At 46.9% G+C, this 24,523-nt stretch overlaps 2 protein-coding genes across 3 annotated transcripts in view; one reads left to right on the forward strand and one right to left on the reverse strand.

Annotated features, from left to right (window-relative positions):
- The window catches only part of LSM1 (LSM1 homolog, mRNA degradation associated), a 32,016-nt gene extending 22,650 nt beyond the window's left edge, over positions 1–9,366 (reverse strand). The window contains exon 1 of one of the 2 annotated variants that reach the window (XM_040346255.1): positions 9,333–9,366. In XM_040346255.1, coding sequence (XP_040202189.1) covers positions 9,333–9,351 — 19 coding nt within the window. In that variant the 5' untranslated portion in view covers positions 9,352–9,366. Of the gene's footprint in view, positions 1–8,811; positions 9,051–9,332 lie in introns of those variants that run through there. The other variant, XM_040346254.1, reaches the window with a different exon arrangement.
- A 49-nt stretch (positions 9,367–9,415) lies between these two features.
- Positions 9,416–24,523, forward strand: part of BAG4 (BAG cochaperone 4) — a 53,436-nt gene continuing 38,328 nt past the window's right edge. Inside the window, exon 1 of the mRNA XM_040346253.1 lies at positions 9,416–9,658. Coding sequence (XP_040202187.1) covers positions 9,485–9,658 — 174 coding nt within the window. The 5' untranslated portion in view covers positions 9,416–9,484. The remainder of the gene's footprint in view (positions 9,659–24,523) is intronic.

Here is a 24,523-nt window from a genome sequence, read left to right on the forward strand (position 1 = left end):
GAGTCTGTGACGTTTGGAGGTTCATCACAAGCTGATCCCTGGAATCTGCGAAAAATAATAGGTCGTCCAGGTATGGCACGACCGAGATCCCTCTCAGTTTTAGGGGCTCCAGGGCTTCCGCCATAAACTCTGGGGGAAGACGACAGGCCAAATGGTAGGGCCCTGAATTGGAGGTGCCATACTGATGTTCCCAGATTGATGGCCAGGCGAAGGAATTTTTGGGAAGCTGGTGCTATTGGCACATGTAAATAGGCATCCCTTAGGTCCAGGGATGCCATGAAGCAGCCTGGAGACAGCAGTTTTGTGATGGAGTAAATTGTGTCCATACGGAAGTGTTTGTACCGTATTGATCTGTTCAGGATCTTTAGATTCAGAATCAACCGGTATTTGCCTGAAGGTTTTTTTACAAGAAATATATGGGAATAAAACCCCCGACCCTCCTGCTGTTTCGGGACCTGGACAATGACTTCTTGTTGAATCAGATCCTGTAAAAGGTTCGTCATGGCTGAAGCCTTTTCCTGGTCTCTTGGAAGGGCTGTAATGTAAAACCTGCTTGGCGGACACTCCGAGAATTCCAGCTTGTAACCTTGTAAAATGATGTTCTTTACGAAAGGGCTTGTGGATATTTGACTCCACTGAGGGAGAAAGGATGACAATCTTCCCCCTACTGGAGTAGTTTTGTCATTTGTCTTTAGGGGTTTGATCTGGAGGCGATCTGAAGAGAACCCCACCTCTTCCCCTACCCTTTTGAGGAATCCAACGTTTTTTGTTGACATCTTCTCTATTTTTGTAGGGTTGTTGAACAGCACGAAAATTCTTTTTAAACGTCTGTTTCTTCTTGGCTGGGAAAGCCTTCTTTTTATCGGCCGTTCTATCTAAGACTGTTTCCAGGTCTGGCCCAAAAAGAAAATCCCCTGAAAAAGGGATGCCACAAAGTTTAATCTTTGAGGCTGTATCCCCTGACCACGTTTTTAGCCAGACTGCACGCCTAGCTGAATTGACAAGTGCTGAGGATCTGGCTGCCATTTTAATTGATTCGGCTGATGCATCAGCCATGTACTTAATTGCATTAAGGATTAGAGGAAAGGAGTCTAAAAGGTCTTTCCTATGGGTGCCTGCTTCAATGTGGCCCTTCAGTTTCTCTACCCAGCATTCCAGGTTTCTTGCTACCACCGTGGAAGCCATGGCTGGTTTAAGGCTGGCGGATGCGGAGTCCCAAGCTTTTTTAAGGAGAGCATCTGCTCTTTTGTCCATCGCATCTTTCAAGACCCCCATGTCTTCAAAGGCCAGATCTGTCCTTCTAGAAACCTGTGAAAAGGCAGCATCCACTCTGGGTTTCTTATTCCAAACCTCGGTTTCTTTATTTTCAAAGGGAAATCTTCTCTTAAGAGATTTAGGTAGGAAGGGACCTTTTTCCGGATCTTTCCATTCTTTCTTAACTGTGTCAGATAACACTTTATGAACAGGAAAGACTCTATGTTTGGAGTCATCCATACCCTGGTACATTTTATCATGGACTGATAGTTGTACTCTTTCCTCCTGAATATCAAGGGTAGTGTAGATTGCACCTAAAAGTTCATCCACATCCTCCAGGGATAATTTATATTTAGAGGTTCTGCTTGTATCCTCTTCTTCCTCTTCCTCAGAGTCTATAAGTGAGGGAAGAGTACTTGTCCCTTCATCCCCAGAGTCCACCACTACTGGCCTGGAGGTGGAAGCTCGTGGGCTTGCTGGTGCTCAGTATGGACCGAACTCTGTACTAGCATGGTTTTAACTGAACTAAGTGAGTCCGAAAGTTCCCTGACTGATGAAAATAATTCTTTAATTTGTTGAGAAGATTCCTCTTCAACTAGTTCTTTAATACACGATCTACACATGGCTTTCTGCCAAGAGTCTCTCAGAGGGTTTTTACAGGAAGGACATTTCCTTTGGCTTGGTGGATTTGCTGGTTTAGTTTTACTAGCAGTTTTCTCCTGAAACGAGAAATTAAACTGATTTAAATCAAAGCTCTATTAGCTAAGCAAGGGAAACCACCACCGTGCTAATACCACCACCAGAGTGAAAAATGTCCCCTTTAAGAGAAAAGATAAAACATAGCAACCACCAGAGTTTCTGCTAGATGGCCCAGCACAAGCTTCCATCAGAGCAGAGCAGGCTCCCATAGGGAGGAAACAACAAAACATAACAATAGTAAGCCCATAAGGATCAGAATAAAGGCACCATTGTACCCCTCTTACCTGGGCCTGACCGGTGCTGACGGCGCCTGCATCCGCCATCGCTGTAACTCTTTCCTCCATTGCAGAGAGACAGCTGTAGAGGCAAACGCTGGGTTTTTGAGTTTCCCGGGCTCCGCGTCATCACTAGGAGCCGGAAACGGAAGCGCCGGTCAGAGAACCCGCCCTCTAGTCCCTGCGTTCCAGACGCCAGGAGCCACAAGCGTCACGCCTCCACAGGAAACGCCGCGTCGCCGGCGTGACGTCACCCGCCAGACCGGGACCCGGAACCGACATGCAGGACATGTTTCTTGAAAGAAATGGTACCTGCCCGACCACCGGGGCCAAAACCTGCGGACTCCGGGCACCAGACGCAGCATCCCCTATGGATCCCAAAGCTCCCGTGAGCAGACGAGACCAGAGGACTCCGGAGCATCCCCCCTTAAAGTTACAGTGGGGGAGCTGGGATGGTTTAGTCGCAGCCTTTCAAAAAGGAAAAACATGAGGGAAAAGCCTGTCTCCAGCCCTGGAGAGAACGCAGCTCCCTGGCTCCAACCTGATGCTTCCACCATGGCGGAGGAAACACAATAACTGAAGCCATGGTGGAAGAGGAGGGATTTAAAGCCTGTGGGTGTTTCCTACAGAAGAGGCGGAGCTGCGCTCTCTCCAAGGTTGTCCTGAAAGGCGATTTGAGAAAGGAGGTCTATACTTACCCATTCTGAAGGCGCTCTTGGTCTAGTCACATGATCTCTCCAGCGGCTGTCTCCATAGAAGGGAAGAGAAGATGGCGGCAAAGCCTTTGCCGTAACACCCACAGGCTTACAATAGGGCATCCATTGTCGGCTGTCCCTCTACTGCACTGAAGCTGGCACTAGGAGACATGGCCACCATCAGGGGGGTACAGGCAGTACACCTGTAAGAAGTCCGGTGGTCCCCAGATGGCATCTTTTTTTGTTCATCAGCACCCAAAACCCCCTCCAACCTTTAAGGGGCCCGGATGGCACCCCCCCCCCCGACCTTCATTTGCGGCGGCAACCCCCTCAGCTTCTAGATTCTTCACTTGCGACACCCCCCCCCCCCAATTTGCGGCGGCAGCACCCCAAAATTCCTGATGACGGCCCTGCTAGGAGCTGAACATGTGACCAGAACTGAACACCCTCAGAATAGGCAGGTATACACATCTCTCCTTTACAGGGTAGTTAGTATACAGCAAGTTTAAAAAGAGAAGTATGCCTATGATTCAATTTCCATTGAGATCAGCTACCATGTGGTTTTAATTTCCTTTTAAAATTTGCAATTATTGCCTGTGGTTTTGTTATAGATATAGAAAGTATACTCACCTAGGTGGATGCATTGGTTCGATGCTGCATCTACCCCCCACTGCCTCTAAAACTGAGAACTGAGCAATCAAAGACCACTGATCGCTCAGTTCTCAGGGTTCCATGAGCAGAGAGAGAGCTGGGGACTGTCAGTCACTGTTTTTTTTTTATCCACCCCTCCAGCACTCACTGGAGTGCTGGGCTGTGGAGGGGACGGGAGCAGCTGGCTCGGGCTCTTAGCAGATCGATGAAAGGCCAAGCCAGCTGCAGGTCCAGGCTTCTGGGCGGATACCGACCGCATTTTTGGGCTATGCGAGGTCAGCCGACATGTTGCATATTACCAACTCCTAAATGTGATGGATGCATTAGTTTTCTTTTTGAGGCTCTTTTCAGATGAATAAGATATTGCAGATGTAGAATTTAAGGGGTTGAAACAAACCATTTAACACAGACTTTTTTATTTGATCTACTGCAGATTTTGTAAGTTTGCACACTTACAAAGAAATAATGGGTCTACAATTTCTATATGATAGAGACAGAATATCAATCAAAAATCCAGGAAAAAATAAATAAACACCCCCACACACGATACACGTTAAAACAAATCGAGTTGCAGATCAGCATTTGATCCCAAAGCAAAAATAATGACTTAGTACTTGATGGAGAAACCCTTGTTAGAAGAGTGGACCAAATTCCCTCCTGAGATGTGTGCAAACCTGATAACCAACTACAAGAAACATCGTACCTCTGTACTCGCCAACAAGGGTTTCTCCACCAAGTATGTCATGTCCAATCACAGCTCATCACATGGTAACCAGGAAGTGCAGGGGGGGGGGGGGAATCTGCGCATTATCAGTGCAGACCCACCAGGGATGCACAATATCACCCACCATGGATGCCAATCAGTGCCAGTGATTGGCCACCGGTGCCCTACAGTGCTGCAAAAAAGGGCCTATCAGTACAGTCTCAATGAAGGCAAAAATCTTACTTATTTGCAAAGTTTAACCACTTAAGACCCGGTTAAACAGTGGTTAAACAGAAGCAAAGAACATTATTTTTTATATATATATATATAAAATTTTATTTGTAGCGCAAATTTTTTTAAAAAAATCTCTATTTGTGGGGGGGGGGGGAATGATACAAATGTCATGCGTACAGTGTTGCATGACCGTGCAATTAATTTAAAATGCGTCAGCGCTGGAAATTGGTCCAGGCAGAAAAGGGGTAAAAGTTCCCAGTATTGAAGCAGTTAAAGGGTGCTCGGCCTGAAAAAAAAAGTTGATAAACACTGTTCTATACAACAGTATTGCTCCATACAAATTAATGGATGCTGTAGAGACTCATTACCAACTTGTTTTTAGCAATAAGTTCCATTGTAATGGTTACAATTTCACTTCCCTCTTAGTTGCATTCGTGTCCCCAAACATTTACTAATTTTCAATATTTCTGCTGATGGCCAAATCACCATCTTACCTGTGACAGTGCCAGATTCTCTGCTTTTTTACTGAACATGTGCGTTGATGACTAATCACATGTGCATTCACAGGGACTCTTACACCTTCACTCATGACAATGTGCAAAAGCAGTCACATTCCTGACAGCAGGGAGAGTTCTAAATCTATTATTGGTACACACACACACACACACACACACACACACACACACACACACACACACACACACGTTTTAGGAGCAAAACAAATATTCCATCATTCTCTGTCTCACAGCCAGAACCCAGCACTGTGTACAGCTTCATATGGTTCTTAAAGCCAGCACATGACTTCATGAAGGGAAATGGTTCACTTGGACTAGCTTGGTGCAAAAAGCACTACTCCCCCCCCCCTTTTTGCCCAGGCCATTTTTCAGTGCTGTCGCACTTTGAATGACAATTGCGTGGGCATACAATGCTGTACTCATATGAACACACACACACACACACACACGCTTTCATTTGGTTACATTTAAAATCACCACTGGGTTTTTTTATAGCAAAAAAACACCCCCCCCCCTTTCATAGTTTGTTATAAAATTTGGCAAAAAAAAAAAAAAACACACATATTTTTTTTTTTTAATCAACTTGTCCTTAAAAGTGGCAGGCAACATGGAGAATGGCTTTGATCTATGTAACAAAAGTATCCGCCAGACTCAAAACAAAAAAAAAAAAAGCTTCTGGATGAAAATCTGACAGGAGATAATTAGTGACTGCACCTGCATTAGGAGCCAAATCATTATATAATGTGGGTGCCAAGGCAGGTGCAATCACTCATCCACATTACCTGCCAGATTTCTATCCAGGAGCTTTTGTTTTGGAGATTAACCACTTAAGCCCTGGACCAAAATGCAGCTAGAGGACCTGGCCAGGTTTTGCGATTCGGCACTGCGTCGCTTTAATAGACAATTGCGCGGTCGTGCGACGGGGCTCACAAACAAAATTGGCGTCCTTTTTTTCCCACAAATAGAGCTTTCTTTTGGTGGTATTTGATCACCTCTGCGGTTTTTATCTTTTTGCTGTAATAAATGTCCCCCAAAAATATATAAAAAAACATTTTGTTTTCCTCAGTTTAGGCCGATACGTATTCTACCTATTTTTGGTAGAAAAAAAAAAATAAAAAAAAAAAAAAAAAAAAAAAAAAAAAATCACAATAAGCGTTTATCGGTTGGATTGCACAAAAATTATAGTGTTTACAAAATAGGGAATAGTTTTATTGCATTTTAATTAATTGTTTTACTACCAATGGCGGCGATCAGCGTTTTTTTTCGTGACTGCTACATTATGGCGGACACTTCGGACAATTTTGACACATTTTTGGGACCATTGTCATTTTCACAGCAAAAAAAGCATTTAAATTGCATTGTTTACTGTGAAAATGACAGTTGCAGTTTGGGAGTTAACAACAGGGGGCGCTGATGGGGTTATGTGGGACCTCATGTGTGTTTACAACTGTAGGGGGGTGTGGCTGTAGGTGCGATGTCATCGATTGTGTATCCCTATAAAAGGGATGACACGATCCATGACGCCGCCACAGTGAAGAACGGGGAAGCCGCGTTTACACACGGCTCTCGCTGTTCAGCTATGGGGACCGATCGCGGGACTCCAGCGGCGATCGGGTCCCGGAGCTTCGGACCGGGAAGCGGGCGCGGGCCCGCGACTGGACAATAGCACAGCACGTACCTGTACGTGCTTGTGCCCAGCCGTGCCATTCTGCCGACGTATATGTGCAGGAGGCAGTCCTTAAGTGGTTAAAGGGGTTGTAAAGATTATTTAATTATTATTAAAATAACAGGTCATATTTACCTTCACTGTGCACCTCGTTTTTCACAGAGAGCCCCGATTCTCGTCTTCTGGGGTCCCTCGACAGCTCTCGGCTTCTCCCCGCATCAGATAAACCCCCCACCCCCCTGGAAGCGCTCTCAAGGGGGGTTACCTTGCGGGCCCACTCCCAAGTCCTGTACTCGGCGTCCATAGCCGCCAACTACAGGACTCAGCCCTGCCCCCCCGCATCATTGGAGTTGATTGACAGTAGTGCGAGCCAATGGCTGCGCTGCCATCAATCTATCCAATGAAGAGCCGAGAAGACCGTGCCGAGATCAAGCGCATTCGACGGGGGACTTTCAAGGGCTCAGGGCCTGGAAAAGATCAGAAGTTTTTTCACCTTAACCACTTTGTATCCGGGCCATTGTAGTTCGACAGCCACAAGGTGGCTCTACAGTTCCGGGAGGTCGTCTATTGATGGCCTTGGGCCTTTCACCGCTGGGGGGCGTGCACCCACCACGTCACTCAGGTGCCGATGCGCGTGCCTGGCGGCCGTGATGTCCGCCAGTTACAGAGCCAGGGACGTGGATCTGTGTGTGTAAACACACAGATTCACGTCTTGTCAGGGAGAGGAGACCGATGGTGAATCCCTTGTACATAGGGACACCCATCGGTCACCTCCCCCCACAGTAAGAATCACTCCCAGGGAATACATTTAACCCCTTCCTCGCCCCCTAGTGTTAACCCCTTCCCTGCCAGTCACATGTATACAGTAATCAGTGCATATTTATAGCACCATTTGCTGTATAAATGTGAATGGTCCCAAAATTGTGTCAAAAGTGTCCGCCATAATATCGCAGTCCTGACAAAACGTGCATGTAACCACCATTATTAGCAATTATATCCCCTATTTTGTAGATGCTATAACTTTTGCGCAAACCAATCACTATACGCTTATTGCGATTTTTTTTTTTAACAAAAATACGTAGGATACGTATCGGCCAAATTTATATATATATATATATATATATATATATATATATATATATATATATATATATATATATATATATATATATATATATATTTTTTTTTTAATTGGGACATTTAGTATAGCAAAAAATATTGTGTGTTTTTTTTTTTTTTAATTGGCAGTCTTTGTTTATAGCGCAAAAAAATAAAAAGCCGCAGAGATTTTGGGTTGTCCCCAGAAAATAAATAAAGGGGAAATCTTCTAATGTAGACACTAGTTCTGGGGGTTCCCCTAGGAATTCCTTTAATTTGGAGGGATTTCCTCTCACTTCTTGTCTGGCTATAGGACAGGAAGTGAAGGCAAATCTCCCCAATGGGACACACATGTGGGAAATATATATATACACATTTTTTTTTTTCCCCCCACATTTGTGTCCCATTGGGGAGATTTGCCTTCACTTCCTGTCCTATAGCCAGACAAGAAGTGAGAGGAAATCCCTCCAAATTAAAGAAATTCCTAAGGGAACCCCCAGATCTAGTGTCCCCATTGGAAGATTTCCCCTCTCTTTTCTAGAGACAACCCAAAATTTGGGGTGTTCTTTTACTTTCAATGATAATGTTAGAAATGGGGGGGGGGGGGGGAAATCGCCTAACGGGGGCACAGGCCTCAATGAAAACTGACAGGTATTTGTATTCATCTCCACTCTATCCAAAACTAAAAACATCATCCCCACAAATAGCTTTCTTTTGGTGGTATTTAATCTCTGCAGCTTTTTATTTTTCTTGCGCTATTAACAAAAAGACTGACAATTTAGAAAAATTATATATATATATATATATATATATATTTTTTTTTTCTATACTAAATATCCCAAATATATATATAATCTCTATATCTCAGACACAAGGAGAGCAAAACCGGCCTTCCTGTGTCCAGGAGCAGTCAGGGCTCCCTAAATTGGCCTCACCTCACAGACATGTCACCATCACCTGAGAACTACAAGTCCCAGCAAGCCCCCACACACAGAAGACATATGAGAGGAGGAATACTGACTGTCTATGTCCTCTATGAGGCTGGCTGTCCCCGGCATATAATTCATTCTGCCTCCCGCCCCCCCGACCGGGGCTTCTCTTCACACGGGACACCACTCAACACCGGCAACCGGAAGTTCCACCATCCTTCACTTTCCACTTCCGGCGGCACGGCAGGCTTTTAGAGGCGTGGGGTTTCGCAGGAGTGACCTCGCGCAGGCGCGGCCAGAGTATGTTACACACTGATTGGACGGAACACCTCAGAGTAGCTTGGTGTTGGTGAGTGACTTTTTGTAGTGGGCGTTACCAGTGCGTTTATGTTTTCTGATTGGCGGAGGGGAGATGCTGGGGCTGGCCAGGTGCTACAGCGGTGATAAGCAGGCATGCGCGAACCGTGGTCTTTGGCCATTGGAAAAAAATGAATGTTGACGCAACGGTAAAGTATTACTCATGATTGGACAGGATCATTATAAGGACAAATGAGGGCGGGAACTTCGGAAAAATGACAGCTAATTCTCTTCACTTCTCATTGGCTGTACAAACCTCTAGTGGGCGCGGTCATTTTCACGCGCTCACGTCCCATTAGCTGTTTTAGCGGCTCGGGCCCTGTGATTGGCTGTCACCCGGTTGCCGTCTTGGGCTCCGCGGCTGCGCAGTAGGAGTGTGTTTGCGCGGCTGTGTCTACAGTTAGTTCCATGTCTGCCGCGCACAGAGCCGGGGATGGCGGCGGATATTACCCGGGAGGGGAGGTGCTGGGCCGGCAGAGGCAGGAGGAGGCGCCGGCGGGCTGGGGAGCCGGCTATTATTCTCCGGAGACTGGAAGAAGCTGGCCGGGAGGCGGGGAGATGGGAGGAGCCGGCGGAGCTCAGGTAAGGGGAGGAGAGGGCTGCGGGCAGGAGGGGGTGTGATCACCCAACTCGGCCACTGACTGATGGGGGCGCTGTGTGCCCCGAGCAACGCCACATCTTACTTCTCATCCCAATCTGTCATCCTCATCCCCATCTTCACTGTCATCTCCCTCTTCTCTGTCATCTCCATCTTCACTGTCACCTTCATCCTGATCTTCACTGCTAATCTGTCATCTCCATCCCCCTCTTCGCTGTCTGTCATCTCCATCCCCCTCTTCGCTGTCTGTCATCTCCATCCCCCTCTTCGCTGTCTGTCATCTCCATCCCCCTCTTCGCTGTCTGTCATCTCCACCCCCCTCTTCGCTGTCTGTCATCTCCACCCCCCTCTTTGCTGTCTGTCATCTCCATCGCCCTCTTTGCTGTCTGTCATCTCCATCCTCCTCTTTGCTGTCTGTCATCTCCATCCTCCTCTTTGCTGTCTGTCATCTCCATCCTCCTCTTTGCTGTCTGTCATCTCCATCCTCCTCTTTGCTGTCTGTCATCTCCATCCTCCTCTTTGCTGTCTGTCATCTCCATCCTCCTCTTTGCTGTCTGTCATCTCCATCCTCCTCTTTGCTGTCTGTCATCTCCATCCTCCTCTTTGCTGTCTGTCATCTCCATCCTCCTCTTCGCTGTCTGTCATCTCCATCCCCCTCTTCGCTGCCTGTCACCTCCATCCCCCTCTTCGCTGCCTGTCACCTCCATCCTCCTCTTCGCTGCCTATCATCTCCATTCTCATCCTTCACTGTCTTCTCCATCCTCATCATCTTCACTGCTAATCTATCATCTCCATCCTGCTCTTCACTGTCATCTCCATCACCCTCTTCACTGTAATTTTAATCCCCCTGGTCACTGTCTGTCATTTCTATCCTCCTCTTCGCTGCTGATCTATAATCTCTATCCTCCTCTTCACTATCTGTCATCTGTACTGATATCTGTCGTCTCCATCCTCAACTTCACTGTGGATATCTTGTCATCTCCATCCTTCTCACTGTGGATATCTGACATGCCCATCCTCATCCACTCTGCTGGTATTTGTCATCTTCATCCTATATTCACTACTGATATGTCATCTCCATCCTCACCTTCAGTGCTGTCGTCTCCATCCTCACCTTCACTGCTTAAATTTATGTCCTTCCTATTCATTGCCACTTCTGAGATCTGTCATCTTCATTCTCATCCTCATTGCTAATTTCTGTCATCTTCATCCTCTGCTTCACTGCTTATATTTGTCATCTTTATCCTCATTTTCAGGCCTGAAATATCTTCATTACGTTCCATTCTTCAGTTGTTGTCATCTCCATCCTCCTCTTCACCACCATTCTTTTCTTCACTGCCATCTCCATCCTTTTCTTAACTACCTGTCATCTCCATTCTCATTTTCAGGTCTGAAATATATCAACTCCATCCTCATCTTCACTTCTTGTATTTATTGTCTTTGGCCTCTCTGTCCCCTTATTATGTATATCTGTCATCACCTCCTCCTTGCTACATTTCCCTGCTTGTATCTCTTCTATCCTTATCTCCATCCTCCTTCTTCTCATATCTATTCTGTCATTGGTCTTCTCATCACCACGTCTCGTATGTCATGTTCATCCCTCATATCTGTCATGTTCATCCCTCATATCTGTCATGTCCCTAATGTTCTTCTCATCACCTGTGATATGTGTCATGTCTGTCCTCTGCTCCCTACTCCTCCAATGTGGTAGGCGGGTGTAATGTCTCCTCTGTACCATGTGTAGGGTTGTGTCATGCTGGTCCCTCATTATGAACATCTGATTTCACCACTGGATTTTTTTTTCTTTTGTGATATGAATGAAAAAAGACCGAAAATGTTGAAAAGAAGAAACGAGCAAAACAATATTTTCTACTTTCTGCTAAAACGCATCCAATAAAAAAAGACAATTTCTTCATAGATTTGGGCCAATATGTATTGTGCTCCATGTCATCCCAATAAGTGTGTATTGATTGGTCAGTGTGAAAGTTCTATCGTCTACAGACTATGGGATATAGACTGGAATTGTATATACTAGTAAGTAGGTATGGAGGAACGATTTGACCCGAGCATGAGTTCAGATCCAACATTTGCCTGTTCGGCCTTTCGCCAAACACCCCAATTTGCAGGGCCCCCCCCCCCCCCTGATGTACACCCTGCAACGCACAGAGTATTCTGCTCCCTGATTGGGTAAAATAACACATTTTTCTCCTGATGAGGTGGTATTGATAGGGGGCACTGACGAACACAGATGAGGTGGCACTGATTTGTACTAATGGGCACAGATGAGGTGGCATTGATGGGCTGCACTGATAGGCACAGATGAGGAGGCATTGATAGGCTGCACTGATGGACACAGGTGAGGAGGCATTGATAGGATGCACAGATGAGGAGGCATTGATAGGATGCACAGATGAGGTGGCATTGATGGGTTGCACTGATGGGCACAGATGAGGAGGCATTGAGAAGCTGCACTGATGGCCACAGATAAGGAGGCATTGATAGGTTGCACAGATGAGGAGGCATTGATAGGATGCACTGATGGGCACAGATGAGGTGGCATTAATAGGTTGCACTGATGGGCACAGATGAGGTGGCATTGATTGGTTGCACTGATGGGCACAGATGAGGAAGCATTGATAGGCTGCACAGATGAGGAGGCATTGATAGGATGCACAAATGAGGAGGCATTGATGGGATGCACTGATGGGCACAGATGAGGTGGCATTGATGGGTTGCACTGATGGGCACAGATGAGGAGGCATTGATAGGCTGCACTGATGAGGAGGCATTGATAGGCTGCACTGATGGGCACAGGTGAGGTGGCATTGATAGGTTGCACTGATTGGCACAGAAGAGGTAGCATTGATAGGTTGCACTGATGGTCACAGATGAGGAGGCATTGATAGGTTGCACTGATGGGCACAGATGAGGAGGCATTGATAGGCTGCACTGATGAGGAGGCATTGATAGGCTGCACAGATGAGGTGGCATTGATAGGTTGCATTGATGGTCACAGATGAAGAGGCATTGATAGGCTGCACTGATGGGCACAGGTGAGGTGGCATTGATAGGTTGCACTGATGGGTACAGATGAGGTGGCATTGATGGGTTGCACTGATGGTCACAGATGAGGTGGCATTGATAGGTTGCACTGATGGTCACAGATGAGGAGGCATTGATAGGTTGCACTGATGGTCACAGATGAGGAGGCATTGATAGGTTGCACTGATGGTCACAGATGAGGTGGCATTGATAGGTTGCACTGATAGGTAATTTTGTTATTTCTTTTCATTAGGGTACAGTGTTGCATAACCGTGCAATTGTCATTCAGATCATGTGAGCTGAAATCTGAATCCATGTTCTCATTCTCCAGCAATCTTTTGTGTGAGGGAACCCAGCAGCCTGATTGGCTTAACCAACTGTAATGGTTAAGTTCATTAGTTGAATTGTAATGTATTATTTAAGCAGAAATTCTCTCTCATTACTAACATTTTAGTCAACTAAAATGCACTGGGGGACTAAAATACAACTAAAACAATTCGGACAACTAAAATACGACTACAACTAAAATGGCATTTTAGTCAAAAGATTGACTAAAACTAAATTGAAATTTGACGACAAAATTAACATTGGCCCGGATTCAAAGAGCAATTGCGCCTGCGTAACCATAGTTACGCAGCGCAATTGCTTACTTGCGCTGGCGTAACGAATGCTCCTGATTCAGGAACCTCGTTACGCCGACTGCAGCCTAAGATATGCGTGGCATAAGGCTCTTATGCCCGCATATCTTTGGCCGCATTCTTGCGATGGCCGCTAGGTGGCGTTCCCGTTGTGCTCAGCGTATAGTATGCAAATTGCATACTAACGCCGATTCACAACGTTACGCGAGCCCTGCGTACGCAGTTTACGTCGTTTTCAGGGGCAGCCAATGTTGCGTATACCCGTCGTTCCCGCGTCGTGAAATTTGAATTTTACGTAGTTTGCGTAAGTGATTCGTGAATGGCGCTGGACGCCATTCACGTTCACTTTGAAGCAAATGACGTCCTTGCGACGTCATTTGCCGCAATGCACGTCGGGAAAGTTTCCCGACGGAGCATGCGCTCTACGATCGGCGCGGGAACGCGCCTAATTTAAATGATTCCCGCCCCCCTACGGGATCATTTAAATTGCACGCGCTTACGCCGGGCATTTTGCCGGAGCGCCCACGCAATTTACGGAGCTACTGCTCCGTGAATCGCGGCTAGCGCAGAAAATTTGCGGGGGCGCAGGGCAAAAACGTTGCCCTGCGCCTCCGTAAAAAAAGCGCACAGGTACCTGAATCTACCCCACTGTTTTTAATTAACGATGCACCGAAGTATCGGCGGCCTCAACATATCGGCCAAAAATGGTGTTTATAGTCATTTTGCCGATATGAGAAAATGCACGTTATTTCGATTTTTTTTTTTTTTTTTACTTTATTTTTTTTAACACGATTCCTGTGCTTATGTGTGTTTTTCATAGGTCATGTGACTCAAAAATCACATAAAAAACCTGACACAGGTGCGTTATTGCTGCGTTTTCAATGCATTTCAATGGGGAGCTGCATTTTTTTAATTTATTTTTTTAATTGACCAAAAATGTGGCAAGCAAGATTTTTAACACCACAATGAAGCGCAAGACCAGTGTGCAGACATACATAGAATTTTTTAAAAGGATGCATTTTTTTTTTTTTTTTTTTTTTTAGCTTTTTTTTTAATAAAGTTGCCAAAAATAGCAGATAATAAATGTAATATTCATGATATTAATGAAAAATTCAAATCTATAATATTTGTGGAGATGCGACCCCCCCCCGTGTCACAGGTGCATAGGAGCAATGTATGTCTGATTTTGGTAGGCGTGCTAATTGCACACCTGTGCGCTGGCTTCATAATCCTCCCAGGAATAGAGGTCGGGGATCGCACTTGGGAACAGTCCAACCCTACAGGCAGGCGGCCTGGTGTAGGAGTCGGGAGGGCTTTCAGGTGGCCTGGTGTAGGAGTCGGTAGAGACGGCTCCATGAAAGAGAGACAGGCAGTCTCTAGGGGCCAGATCAATGTAGCGCGGCGCTTCTTTACGTCCGGCGTAGTGTATCTCAGATACACTACGCCGCCGTAACTTACAGCATATTTCCCGTATCCACAAAAAAATTGCGCCGTAAGTTACGGCGGCGTAGTGTATCTGTGTCGGCGTAAGGGCACGCAATTCAAATGCTTGAGATAGGGGCGTGTTTTATGTTAATACGTCTTGACCCAATGTAAATGACGTTTTTTTTAACAGTGCATGCGCCGTCCGTGGGGGTATCCCAGTGCGCATGCTCCAAATGAACCCGCAACAAGCCAATGCTTTCGACGTGAACGTAATTCTACACAAAGCCCTATTCGCGAACGACTTAGGCAAACGACGTAACATTTTCAAAATTTGATGCAGGAACAACGTCCATACTTAACATTGAGTACGCCTCATATAGCAGGGGTGACTTTACGCCGGAAAAAGCCTTACGGAAACGACGTAAAAAATGCGCCGTCCGGACGTACGTTTGTGGATTTGCGTATCTAGCTAATTTGCATACTCAACACGGAAATCGACGGAAGCGCCACCTAGCGGCCAGCGTAAATATGCACCTTAGATCCGACGGCGTACTAAGACGTATGCCAGTTAGATCTAGCCCAGCTTCAGGCGTATCTTGTTTTGTGGATACAAAACAAAGATACGCCGGAGCAACCTAGAAGTTACGCGGCGTATCCATAAATACACCAGCGTAACTGCTTCGTGGATCTGGCCCTATGAGTCTAAAGCCTTGTGTACATGATCAGATTTTCTGCCAAAAATTGTGTGACGGCAGGGTTTTGTCTGATAGGCCGACCGTTTGTACGCTCTATCAGACAATTCTTGTCGGAATTTCCGACAACAAATGTTTTATAGCAGGGATATGCAATTGGCGGACCTCCAGCTGTTGTAAAACTACAAGTCCCATCATGCCTCTGGGTGTCATGCTTGTGGCTGTCAGAGTCTTGCTATGCCTCATGGAACTTGTAGTTCTGCAAGAGCTGGAGGTCCGCTAATTGCATATCCCTGTTTTATAGCATGCTCTTAAATTTTCCGACAACAAATGTGTTCCGTCGGATTATCCGATCGTGTGTACACAAGTCCGTCGGGAATAAAAGTACAAACACGCTTGCTCCGAACCAATGCTAACCATAAGACAACATTAGCAGAAGTTGTCCAAAGGGTGGCGCTAAAGAGCTGAAAAAACACGTCGTTTCGTGAATGTTGGCTGAAAAAGTCCTGCCGTCTGTATGCAGAACAAGTTCATGGCCAATGCCCTTCGCACAAAATTCCACGGATTTGTCAGATTTTTTTTCTCTAAAGTTTGTTTCGTTTTAAATAAAATTGGGCTGCCATGCCCTAAAAAATATAGTCTGGACTGATCGGTGTTCCTGAAAACATACTAATAAAGAAAAATTATTCAGCGCTGGAATGTAAATATAAACTAAAAAATGCGAGCCAGCACTAAGGTAAATTCAAATAAAACACCTCACATTGACATAAAATAATAATAGTGCAGCGCAAAGCAAACAATTTTAAACTATACATACAGAAAGTTAAAACATATGATATATGATATATAATTAAAAATTATATAATAAAGTCCATATAAAGTGCTCAAGTGCAAAAAGATGATCCAAATCGGAATATAATAGTGCAAAAATCCAAAGGGTGATATTCAGAAGGAACCTCCACCAAATAGCAGGAATGGCCTCTCACCTTACAACTTTGACCTGCAATAGGTCACAAAGCATAATCAGAGAACAGCAAGCAATGCAGCAGTAGAACCACGATATCAGTCAGACTCAGGATCAGGACATGGCAATCAGGGCATAAAAAACAAAGGAGAGGAAATCTAGTGCTCTCTGAAGCCAAAATACATTTATTTAAGAATAAAAAACGAATACACTCACTGTATAAGCACTCTCAAACGAGTGCAGCGAAACAGCATAAAACATCCATAAGAGCATGGGTTTCAGTCTAGGTCGGCGATCACGGGTGATGTCACATGTGGCCCCTTCCCCTCGTACGATGTTACGTCCCTATGAGCGGGACTTCATCAGCGTGGGGTGATGCTGCCTTTTTTCACCCCACGCTAATGAAGTCCCGCTCATAGGGACGTAACATCGTACGAGGGGAAGGGGCCACATGTGACATCACCCGCGATCGCCGACCTAGACTGAATCCCATGCTCTTATGGATGTTTTATGCTGTTTCGCTGCACTCGTTTGAGAGTGCTTATACAGTGAGTGTATTAGTTTTTTATTCTTAAATAAATGTATTTTGGCTTCAGAGAGCACTAGATTTCCTCTCCTTTGTTTTTTATGCCCTGATTGCCATGTCCTGATCCTGAGTCTGACTGATATCGTGGTTCTACTGCTGCATTGCTTGCTGTTCTCTGATTATGCTTTGTGACCTATTGCAGGTCAAAGTTGTAAGGTGAGAGGCCATTCCTGCTATTTGGTGGAGGTTCCTTCTGAATATCACCCTTTGGATTTTTGCACTATTATATTCCGATTTGGATCATCTTTTTGCACTTGAGCACTTTATATGGACTTTATTATATAATTTTTAATTATATATCATATACCATATGTTTTAACTTTCTGTATGTATAGTTTAAAATTGTTTGTTTTGCGCTGCACTATTATTATTTTATATTTTAGTTCCTGAAAACATACCAGGCATTTTTTCACCCCCTTGCTGCCCAGACCAATTTTTAGTTTTCAGCGCTGTTGCACTTTGAATGACAATTGCACGGTCATACAACACTGTACCCAAACTAAATCTTTATGTCCCCCCCCCCCCCACAAATGGAGCTTTCTTTTGGTGGTATTTGATCATCTCTGCGGTTTTTATTTTTTGCGCTATAAACAAAAGAATAGCGTCAATTTAAAAAAAAAACACAATATTTTTTCCTTTTTGATTTAATAAATATCACAATTTAAAAAAAAAAAAAATTTTCCTCATTTTAGGCTGATACGTATTCTTCTACATATTTTTGGTAAAAAAAATCGCAATAATCGTATATTGATTGGTTTGCGCAAAAGTTATAGCGTCTACAAAATAGGTGATAGATTTATGGCATTTTTATTTTATACATTTTTTTTACTAGTAATGGCGGCAATCTGTTATTTTTTTTTTTAATTGTGACCGTGACATTGCGGCGAACACATCGGACACTTTTCACACGTTTTTGGGACCATTCACATTTATACAGCCATTAGTGCTTTAAATATGCACTGATTACTGTGTAAATGTGACTGGCAGGGAATGGGTTCACGCTATGGGGCGCTGAAGGGGTTAAAATGTTCCCTAAAGTGTGTTCTAACTGTAGGGGGGAGGGGGACCCACAAGGGGAGGAGACCGATGTGTGTTCCTCTGTACTGGGAACACAGCATCGGTCTCCTCGCCTCTGACAGGAGGTGGATCTGGGTGTTTACACACCCAGATCCACACTCCTGCCGTGATCACCGACAATCGCGGGTGCCCAGCGGCAATCGCAGCCGCCGAGTCACGAGCGGTGCCGCGTGCCCTAGATCGTCGGGAACAAAAGACGTCATATGACGTCCACCCGGATCGAGGGAGGGTTCCTGCTGGTGATCTTACGATAGGGTTCCCCTATCGAGATGGTTCCTGTAAGGACTGCGCAGGCGCAATCCTTGCCGACGGAAATCACCGAACCTCCAGGGCGACGTGGAATTTGAGGTAAGTGGCCAGTCGGCCCCACGTCCTCGCTACGCTCGCTCGGCCTCCTGGCTCTTTTTTTAACATCCTCCAATCCACAGGGATGTTTAGGAATGAGCCTGGATGCCGACCGAGGTTCGGAGATTTCCGTCGGCAAGGATTGCGCCTGCGCAGGCTTTACAGGAACCATCTCGATAGGGGAACCATACAGACAAGTCACCGACGTCATTTTACAATGCGCCGGTAAGGAAGGGGTTAATGAAACCGCCAAGCTACTCTTTCACTCCCTCGTTATCTCTCGCCTTGACTATTACAACCCACTGGAAAGCTGCCACCCGGGGTGTGGGCATACCGCAGCACATCAATGTGAAAGCAGCCCTATACTATTATGGAACTGGATCAAATGTCTTGTATTTTTGCTTAAAGCGGAGGTTCACCCAAAAGTGAACCTCCACTTTTCGGAAAACCTTCCCCCCCCCCCCCCTCCGGTGTCACATTTGACACCTTTAAGGGGGGAGAGGGTGCAGATACCTGTATAAAACAGGTTTTCGCACCACTTCCGGGTATAGACTCCTGCCCCTCCGTGTCAAACCCCCCCCCCCCTGTTGTGTTCTGGGAAACACACGGCTCCCAGAACACAGCGGGGACCAGTAAGAACGGCGCAGCGCTTCACTTCCAGATTCCCTCACGAGGATAGCGGCGGGGGAAGCCGAGAGCCGAGCGGTTGCTAGGCTTCGGCTGCCAACGTCACGGGCGACCTGGACAGGTAAGTGTCCATTTTTTAAAAGTCAGCAGCTGCAGTATTTGTAGCTGCTGGCTTTTTAAAAAAAAAAAAAGAAAATTCAGGTGAACCTCCGCTTTAAAGCCACTCCTTATCCTAATATTGAAATTGTGTGTGAGTAATGTTTTTGGCAGTGCACTGGCATAATTCTTCTGAATGATTGTGTCAATAAATAAGGCAATTATCGGTGCATATAAGGTCATATTTCATAAATAGTAAGCTGGCACTCAGTCTGTATGTGGGATGAGCGACTCCTGTAGCTGCTACTACCTGCTTGAACCTGCAGTGGGTAACAGATATGGCTGTACATTTGTTCTGCGACATTTATAGCATGGTGGATTTGATTGAAATCAAGTCGATTTTTAAATCGCTAGTAAAAAGACTTGATTTATACTAGGGTTGTCCCGATACCACTTTTTTAGGACCGAGTACAAGTACCGATACTTTTTTTCAAGTACTCACCGATACTGAATACTGATACTTTTTTTTAATGTCATGTGACAATTTTAATAATAGGCATGACAGGGGGGCACTGACGGGTGGATGGCACTGACGGGTGGATGGCACTGACGGGTGGATGGCACTGACGGGTGGATGGCACTGACAGGGGGGCACTGACGGGTGGATGGCACTGACACGGGAGCACGGACGGGTGGATGGCACTGACAGGGGAGCACTGACGGATGGATGACACTACTGACCACTGCTCTGCCCACTGCACTATATACTGACCAATACTGACTTGTCTAACCTCTCTCTCTGGCTGACAGTCTCACCTGCAGCTTCAGTCAGTTCAATCAGCCTGGAGGAGGTGAAGACAGAATATCGTCCGGAGGCTAGAAGGAGGCGGGACCAGCTCCGCCGTGATCGTGGATAGGCTAGCCTCGCCCCACCGTCATCACAGATTGGCCAGCCCTGCCGTGATCACGGATTGGCCAGCCCCGCCCGCCCGCCCCGGTACATGTCTATTCACAGGGACACAGGAACATTAGGGGGACGGATCCGGCAGTGACACACACTGCCTGGCGTCCCCCTAAATGTATGCACCCGGCGCCGTCCATGCTACCCCACTGGCCCCGCCCCCTCTCCGTCCGCCAACTTCCGGGTATCGGATCAGGCATCGGGAGCATTTGTGCGAGTACAAGTACTCGCACAAATGCTCGGTATCGGTCCCGATACTAGTATCGGTATCGGGACAACCCTAATTTAAATCATAATTTTTAAATAGCAACTGTCATCTCTGTCCTGCAGCGGCTCCTTCTCTGACCCGCTGTTCACTCACCGACAGTCCCATTCACTTTAATGGGACGGCTGGTGATGCGGCAGTGACACAACAAGGTGAAGGAGGTGGCGGCATCAGGTGAGTGGATGCCCGCTAATGGGGGGATGAGTCCTAAGAGGGCCAATGAGAGCTGCAGATGTGCCTCTGTAAATCCAGGAAGTGAACAGGCAGCAGCTTCAGCTGCCCACAGTTAAAATGGATGCAGCCAGACTCAGCGGAGGGAGATTTCTGCAGCATATTTGGTACAGAATCGCAGTATATATATAAATTAATATGCAAAGTGGTTGAAGGGAAGCTTCAGAATGGCAAAGATGTTTTTATTACAAATTATGTGAGCAGACTGCAGTTCCTCTTTAATGTATCTTAAATGGTAAACTATCTTTAGATAGATTTTTACTTCAAGAGCATTTTGTTAGAATGCATAAATAAAATAAAATCTGATTTTTCTCAAGTCGTCTTCCAGGACGGCACCTTGAGAGTAGACTGGCTCCACCTGACAGGAAACACAATCAGAAAGAGGTTTAAAAGCCCCGCCCCTCCCCGTGCAACTCAGTTATTGATTGTGTTTCCCACCAGCGAAACAGTTTGTTATTTTTTATCAGACCTAAGGCCTGGGGCTGGTGGTCCCCCTCCGGGTACTGAGCAGTGGGTCCTGGGGGCCGTCCCTGCCTCAGCTTAAAGGTGTAATGCCTGTCCCGGGGGGTTTTCCCCGTGTGATAGGGGGGGGGGAGGAAGATTGCAAATACCCCCCTTCTTTCCTTTCTGTAGGAATCCCTGGGATAGTGGCTATTCCAGTACTCCTATGTGGCCATGTTCCCTCTCCTCCAGGACCCCTTACCTGCTGGGCGGGTGTGAGGGCTTCCTCAGCGTGGCTCCGGTGTACTGTCCTCCCGGGGACATTTTCGAATGGAGCCAGCAGTCGACGCCGCGGCGCGCGGTGATGACGAGGTTCCGCTTCCGGTCTTCACCAAAATGGCGGCCGCCAGCGGCGTCGGCTCCTCGCTGTTCTCACTGCAGCAAGGAGGAGAGTGGCGCCTACACGACTTCGCTATGGAGCGCGAGGATCGTTCGCTAGCAGCCGCTGCCGAGGACACCACCAAGGGTGAGTCTGCCTCAGAATGTCAGGGGGGCATATTGGACTGGGTCCTCTCCCTCCCCCCCCCCCCCCCCCCCCCCCCCCACCTCTCCTCTCCTCTCCTCTCACACTTGATGTTTGAACTGTGATATATTTTTTCTCTCCCCTTACAGGGGAGGAGGTTTCTGCCCAGGGGGAAGCTGCTATTCTCTCCCTAAAACACACTTCCAAAACCAAGAGGTGTGGTAACTGTAGCATTAAGCTGGCTGCAGATTACTCCAAACTTCTTTGTGCCAAATGCATACAAAAATTTACAGCAAAGGAAACTTCCCTGATTATGAAAGAATTCCTAGCTGTCCAATCCCAAATGCTCTCCACATTAAAGGAATTTAAGGACACCTTAAAAAATAGGGATCCTGAGCCCATAGCAGCCGGCCCCTCTTCTCAAGAGAGCTCATCCACCCCAGTGCCACGAGTTTCCAGGGCTAGGGAGTCTCTCCTATCTGACACCGAAGATTCAGAGGCTCCAGAAGATGGGGTAGTTGATAGTCATTCTGAGGATGAGGATGAGGATGCCAGATCAGGCAAATATATTTTTTCTACAGATGACATGGGGGGTCTGCTGTCTGCTGTCTATGCCTCTGAGGGGATCCAGCAGCCAGCAGAGCTGGTGTCACCTCAGGACAGAATGTACCAGGGTTTAGCTAAACCCCAGCCAAAGGTTATCCCAGTCCATCAGTCTCTTAAAGATATAGTTCTGAGGGAATGGGCTGAGCCTGAAAAGAAACTACTAAGGTACAAGACCTGGAAGAGGCGCTGTCCCTTTAAGGAGGAGTTAGAAAATACTTTGTTTAAAACTCCTAAACTAGATGCATCTCTAGCCCAACTCTCCAGGCAGTCTGACCTCTCGTTTGAAGATGCAGGGAACTTAAAGGATTCCTTAGACAGGCGGGCAGACACCTCCCTTCGCAGGGCCTGGGAGGCTAATACGGCCGCCCTTGGACCCGCTTTAGCCTCTTCCTGCATCGCTAGGAATGCAGATACCTGGTTAACCAGACTTCTGGAGCATGTACCTCAGACCTCCAAGTTTAAAGAAATTAGAGATTCTCTTACAGTCATAGGCAGTGCGGTTGCCTATCTTGCAGACGCATCGATTGAAACAGTCCGATCCTCTGCTAAGACGGGTGCTCTCGTCAACGCCGCCAGAAGGGCGGTATGGCTCAAGACGTGGGAAGGTGATCTTGCTTCCAAGACCCGTCTATGTGCCCTGCCCTTTGAAGGTACTCTTCTCTTTGGGGCAGGGCTTGATCAAGCTCTAACTAGGGCCTCAGAAAAGGGGAAACGGTTCCCCCCAAAACCTAGACCTAATAGGAGAAGATTTTTTCGAGGCCCCCAGAATAAAAACCGACCTTCTGACCGAAGATCGGCCTTTAATAAGCGTTGGATCGCGGGAAAGGATAAGCCAAAAGGGGGTATCCTTTTCCCCGATCCCAAACCCGCAGGTAAGGACTCCAAGTGACTTAAGAGTCGGGGGAAGACTCTCCCAATTTTTTCCAGCCTGGGAGAGTATAACACGGAGTCCTCACATTCTGCAAATAGTGAGGGAGGGTTACAGATTGGAATTCCGACAACTTCCCCCCCCAATATTTCTCCTCACTCATCTACCCCAAGATCCCCTCAAGGCAGCTGCCCTTCTGGGAAGTGTCACAGATCTAGCTCAGCAGGCAGTCATAATCCCAGTTCCGCCAGGACAACAGGGTCAGGGGGTGTACTCACATATTTTCATGGTGCCCAAACCTTCGGGGAAATTCCGATTGATCATAAATTTAAAACCTTTAAATACCTTTCTCCTCTACAAGAAATTCCGCATGGAAAACATTTACAGTCTCAAGGGACTGTTGTTAGAAGGAGTTTTTATGGTAACCATAGACTTGAGGGACGCCTACCTCCATGTCCCAGTCTTCAGGGACCATCAAAGGTTCCTCCGATTTGCCATTGCCTCCCCTCAGGGGATTCAGCACTGGCAGTTCACCGCACTCCCCTTTGGTCTGGCCTCCAGCCCAAGGGTTTTCACGAAGGTCCTGGCAGAGGTGGTCGCCTTTCTACATCTGAAAGGGATCTCCCTTGTCCCCTACCTGGACGACCTACTGCTTTTCAACCCCAGCCGAGAACTCCTTCTCTCGGATCTGGCCACCGTCCTGACTACTCTGGAATCTTTGGGATGGATTGTAAACAGAGAAAAATCTTCTCTCCTCCCAGAACAGAGAAAAAGGTATCTGGGATTCCTGATAGATTCCATAGAGAAAAAGCTGGTTCTTCCAGAGGACAAGATCCAGAGACTCGGGTCAGTGGTCAGGTCCGTCATGGGGTCAATAGAAATTTCCCTCAGACAGATCATGAGGTTACTGGGACTGATGACCTCATGCATCCCAGCGGTCCCATGGGCCCAGCTTCATTACAGATCCCTGCAGGCCTTCCTGCTCTCCTCCTGGGACGGGAAGGACTCATCCCTAGACTCCAGGGTCAGCATCCCGGAGTCAGTAAAATGCACACTGGGGTGGTGGCTCATTCCTCAGAATTTGGAGGAAGGCCTCCCATGGAACCAGACAAATCCTCTCAGGATAACCACGGATGCCAGCTCCTGGGGGTGGGGAGCCCACATGTCGGGTCTCCAGGCCCAGGGGTGCTGGGATCGACAACAGAGCAGGTCCTCTTCCAACTTCCGCGAATTATTAGCGGTCGGGAAGGCCTTGGAGGCGTTCGAGGAGAGAGTCATAAACCAAGAAATACAGATTCTCTCCGACAACGCAACCACGGTGGCGTTCATAAATCACCAGGGAGGCACCAGGTCCCGTTCCCTCCTAAGGCTGTCCTTAGAAATTCTGAGTTGGGCAGAACAGAGAGTCCTCTCCCTTTCAGCAATCCACATCAGGGGAGTCCTAAACTTAGAAGCGGACTTT

Source organism: Rana temporaria, chromosome 3 (assembly GCF_905171775.1).
Source record: "Rana temporaria chromosome 3, aRanTem1.1, whole genome shotgun sequence".
NCBI lineage: Eukaryota > Metazoa > Chordata > Amphibia > Anura > Ranidae > Rana > Rana temporaria.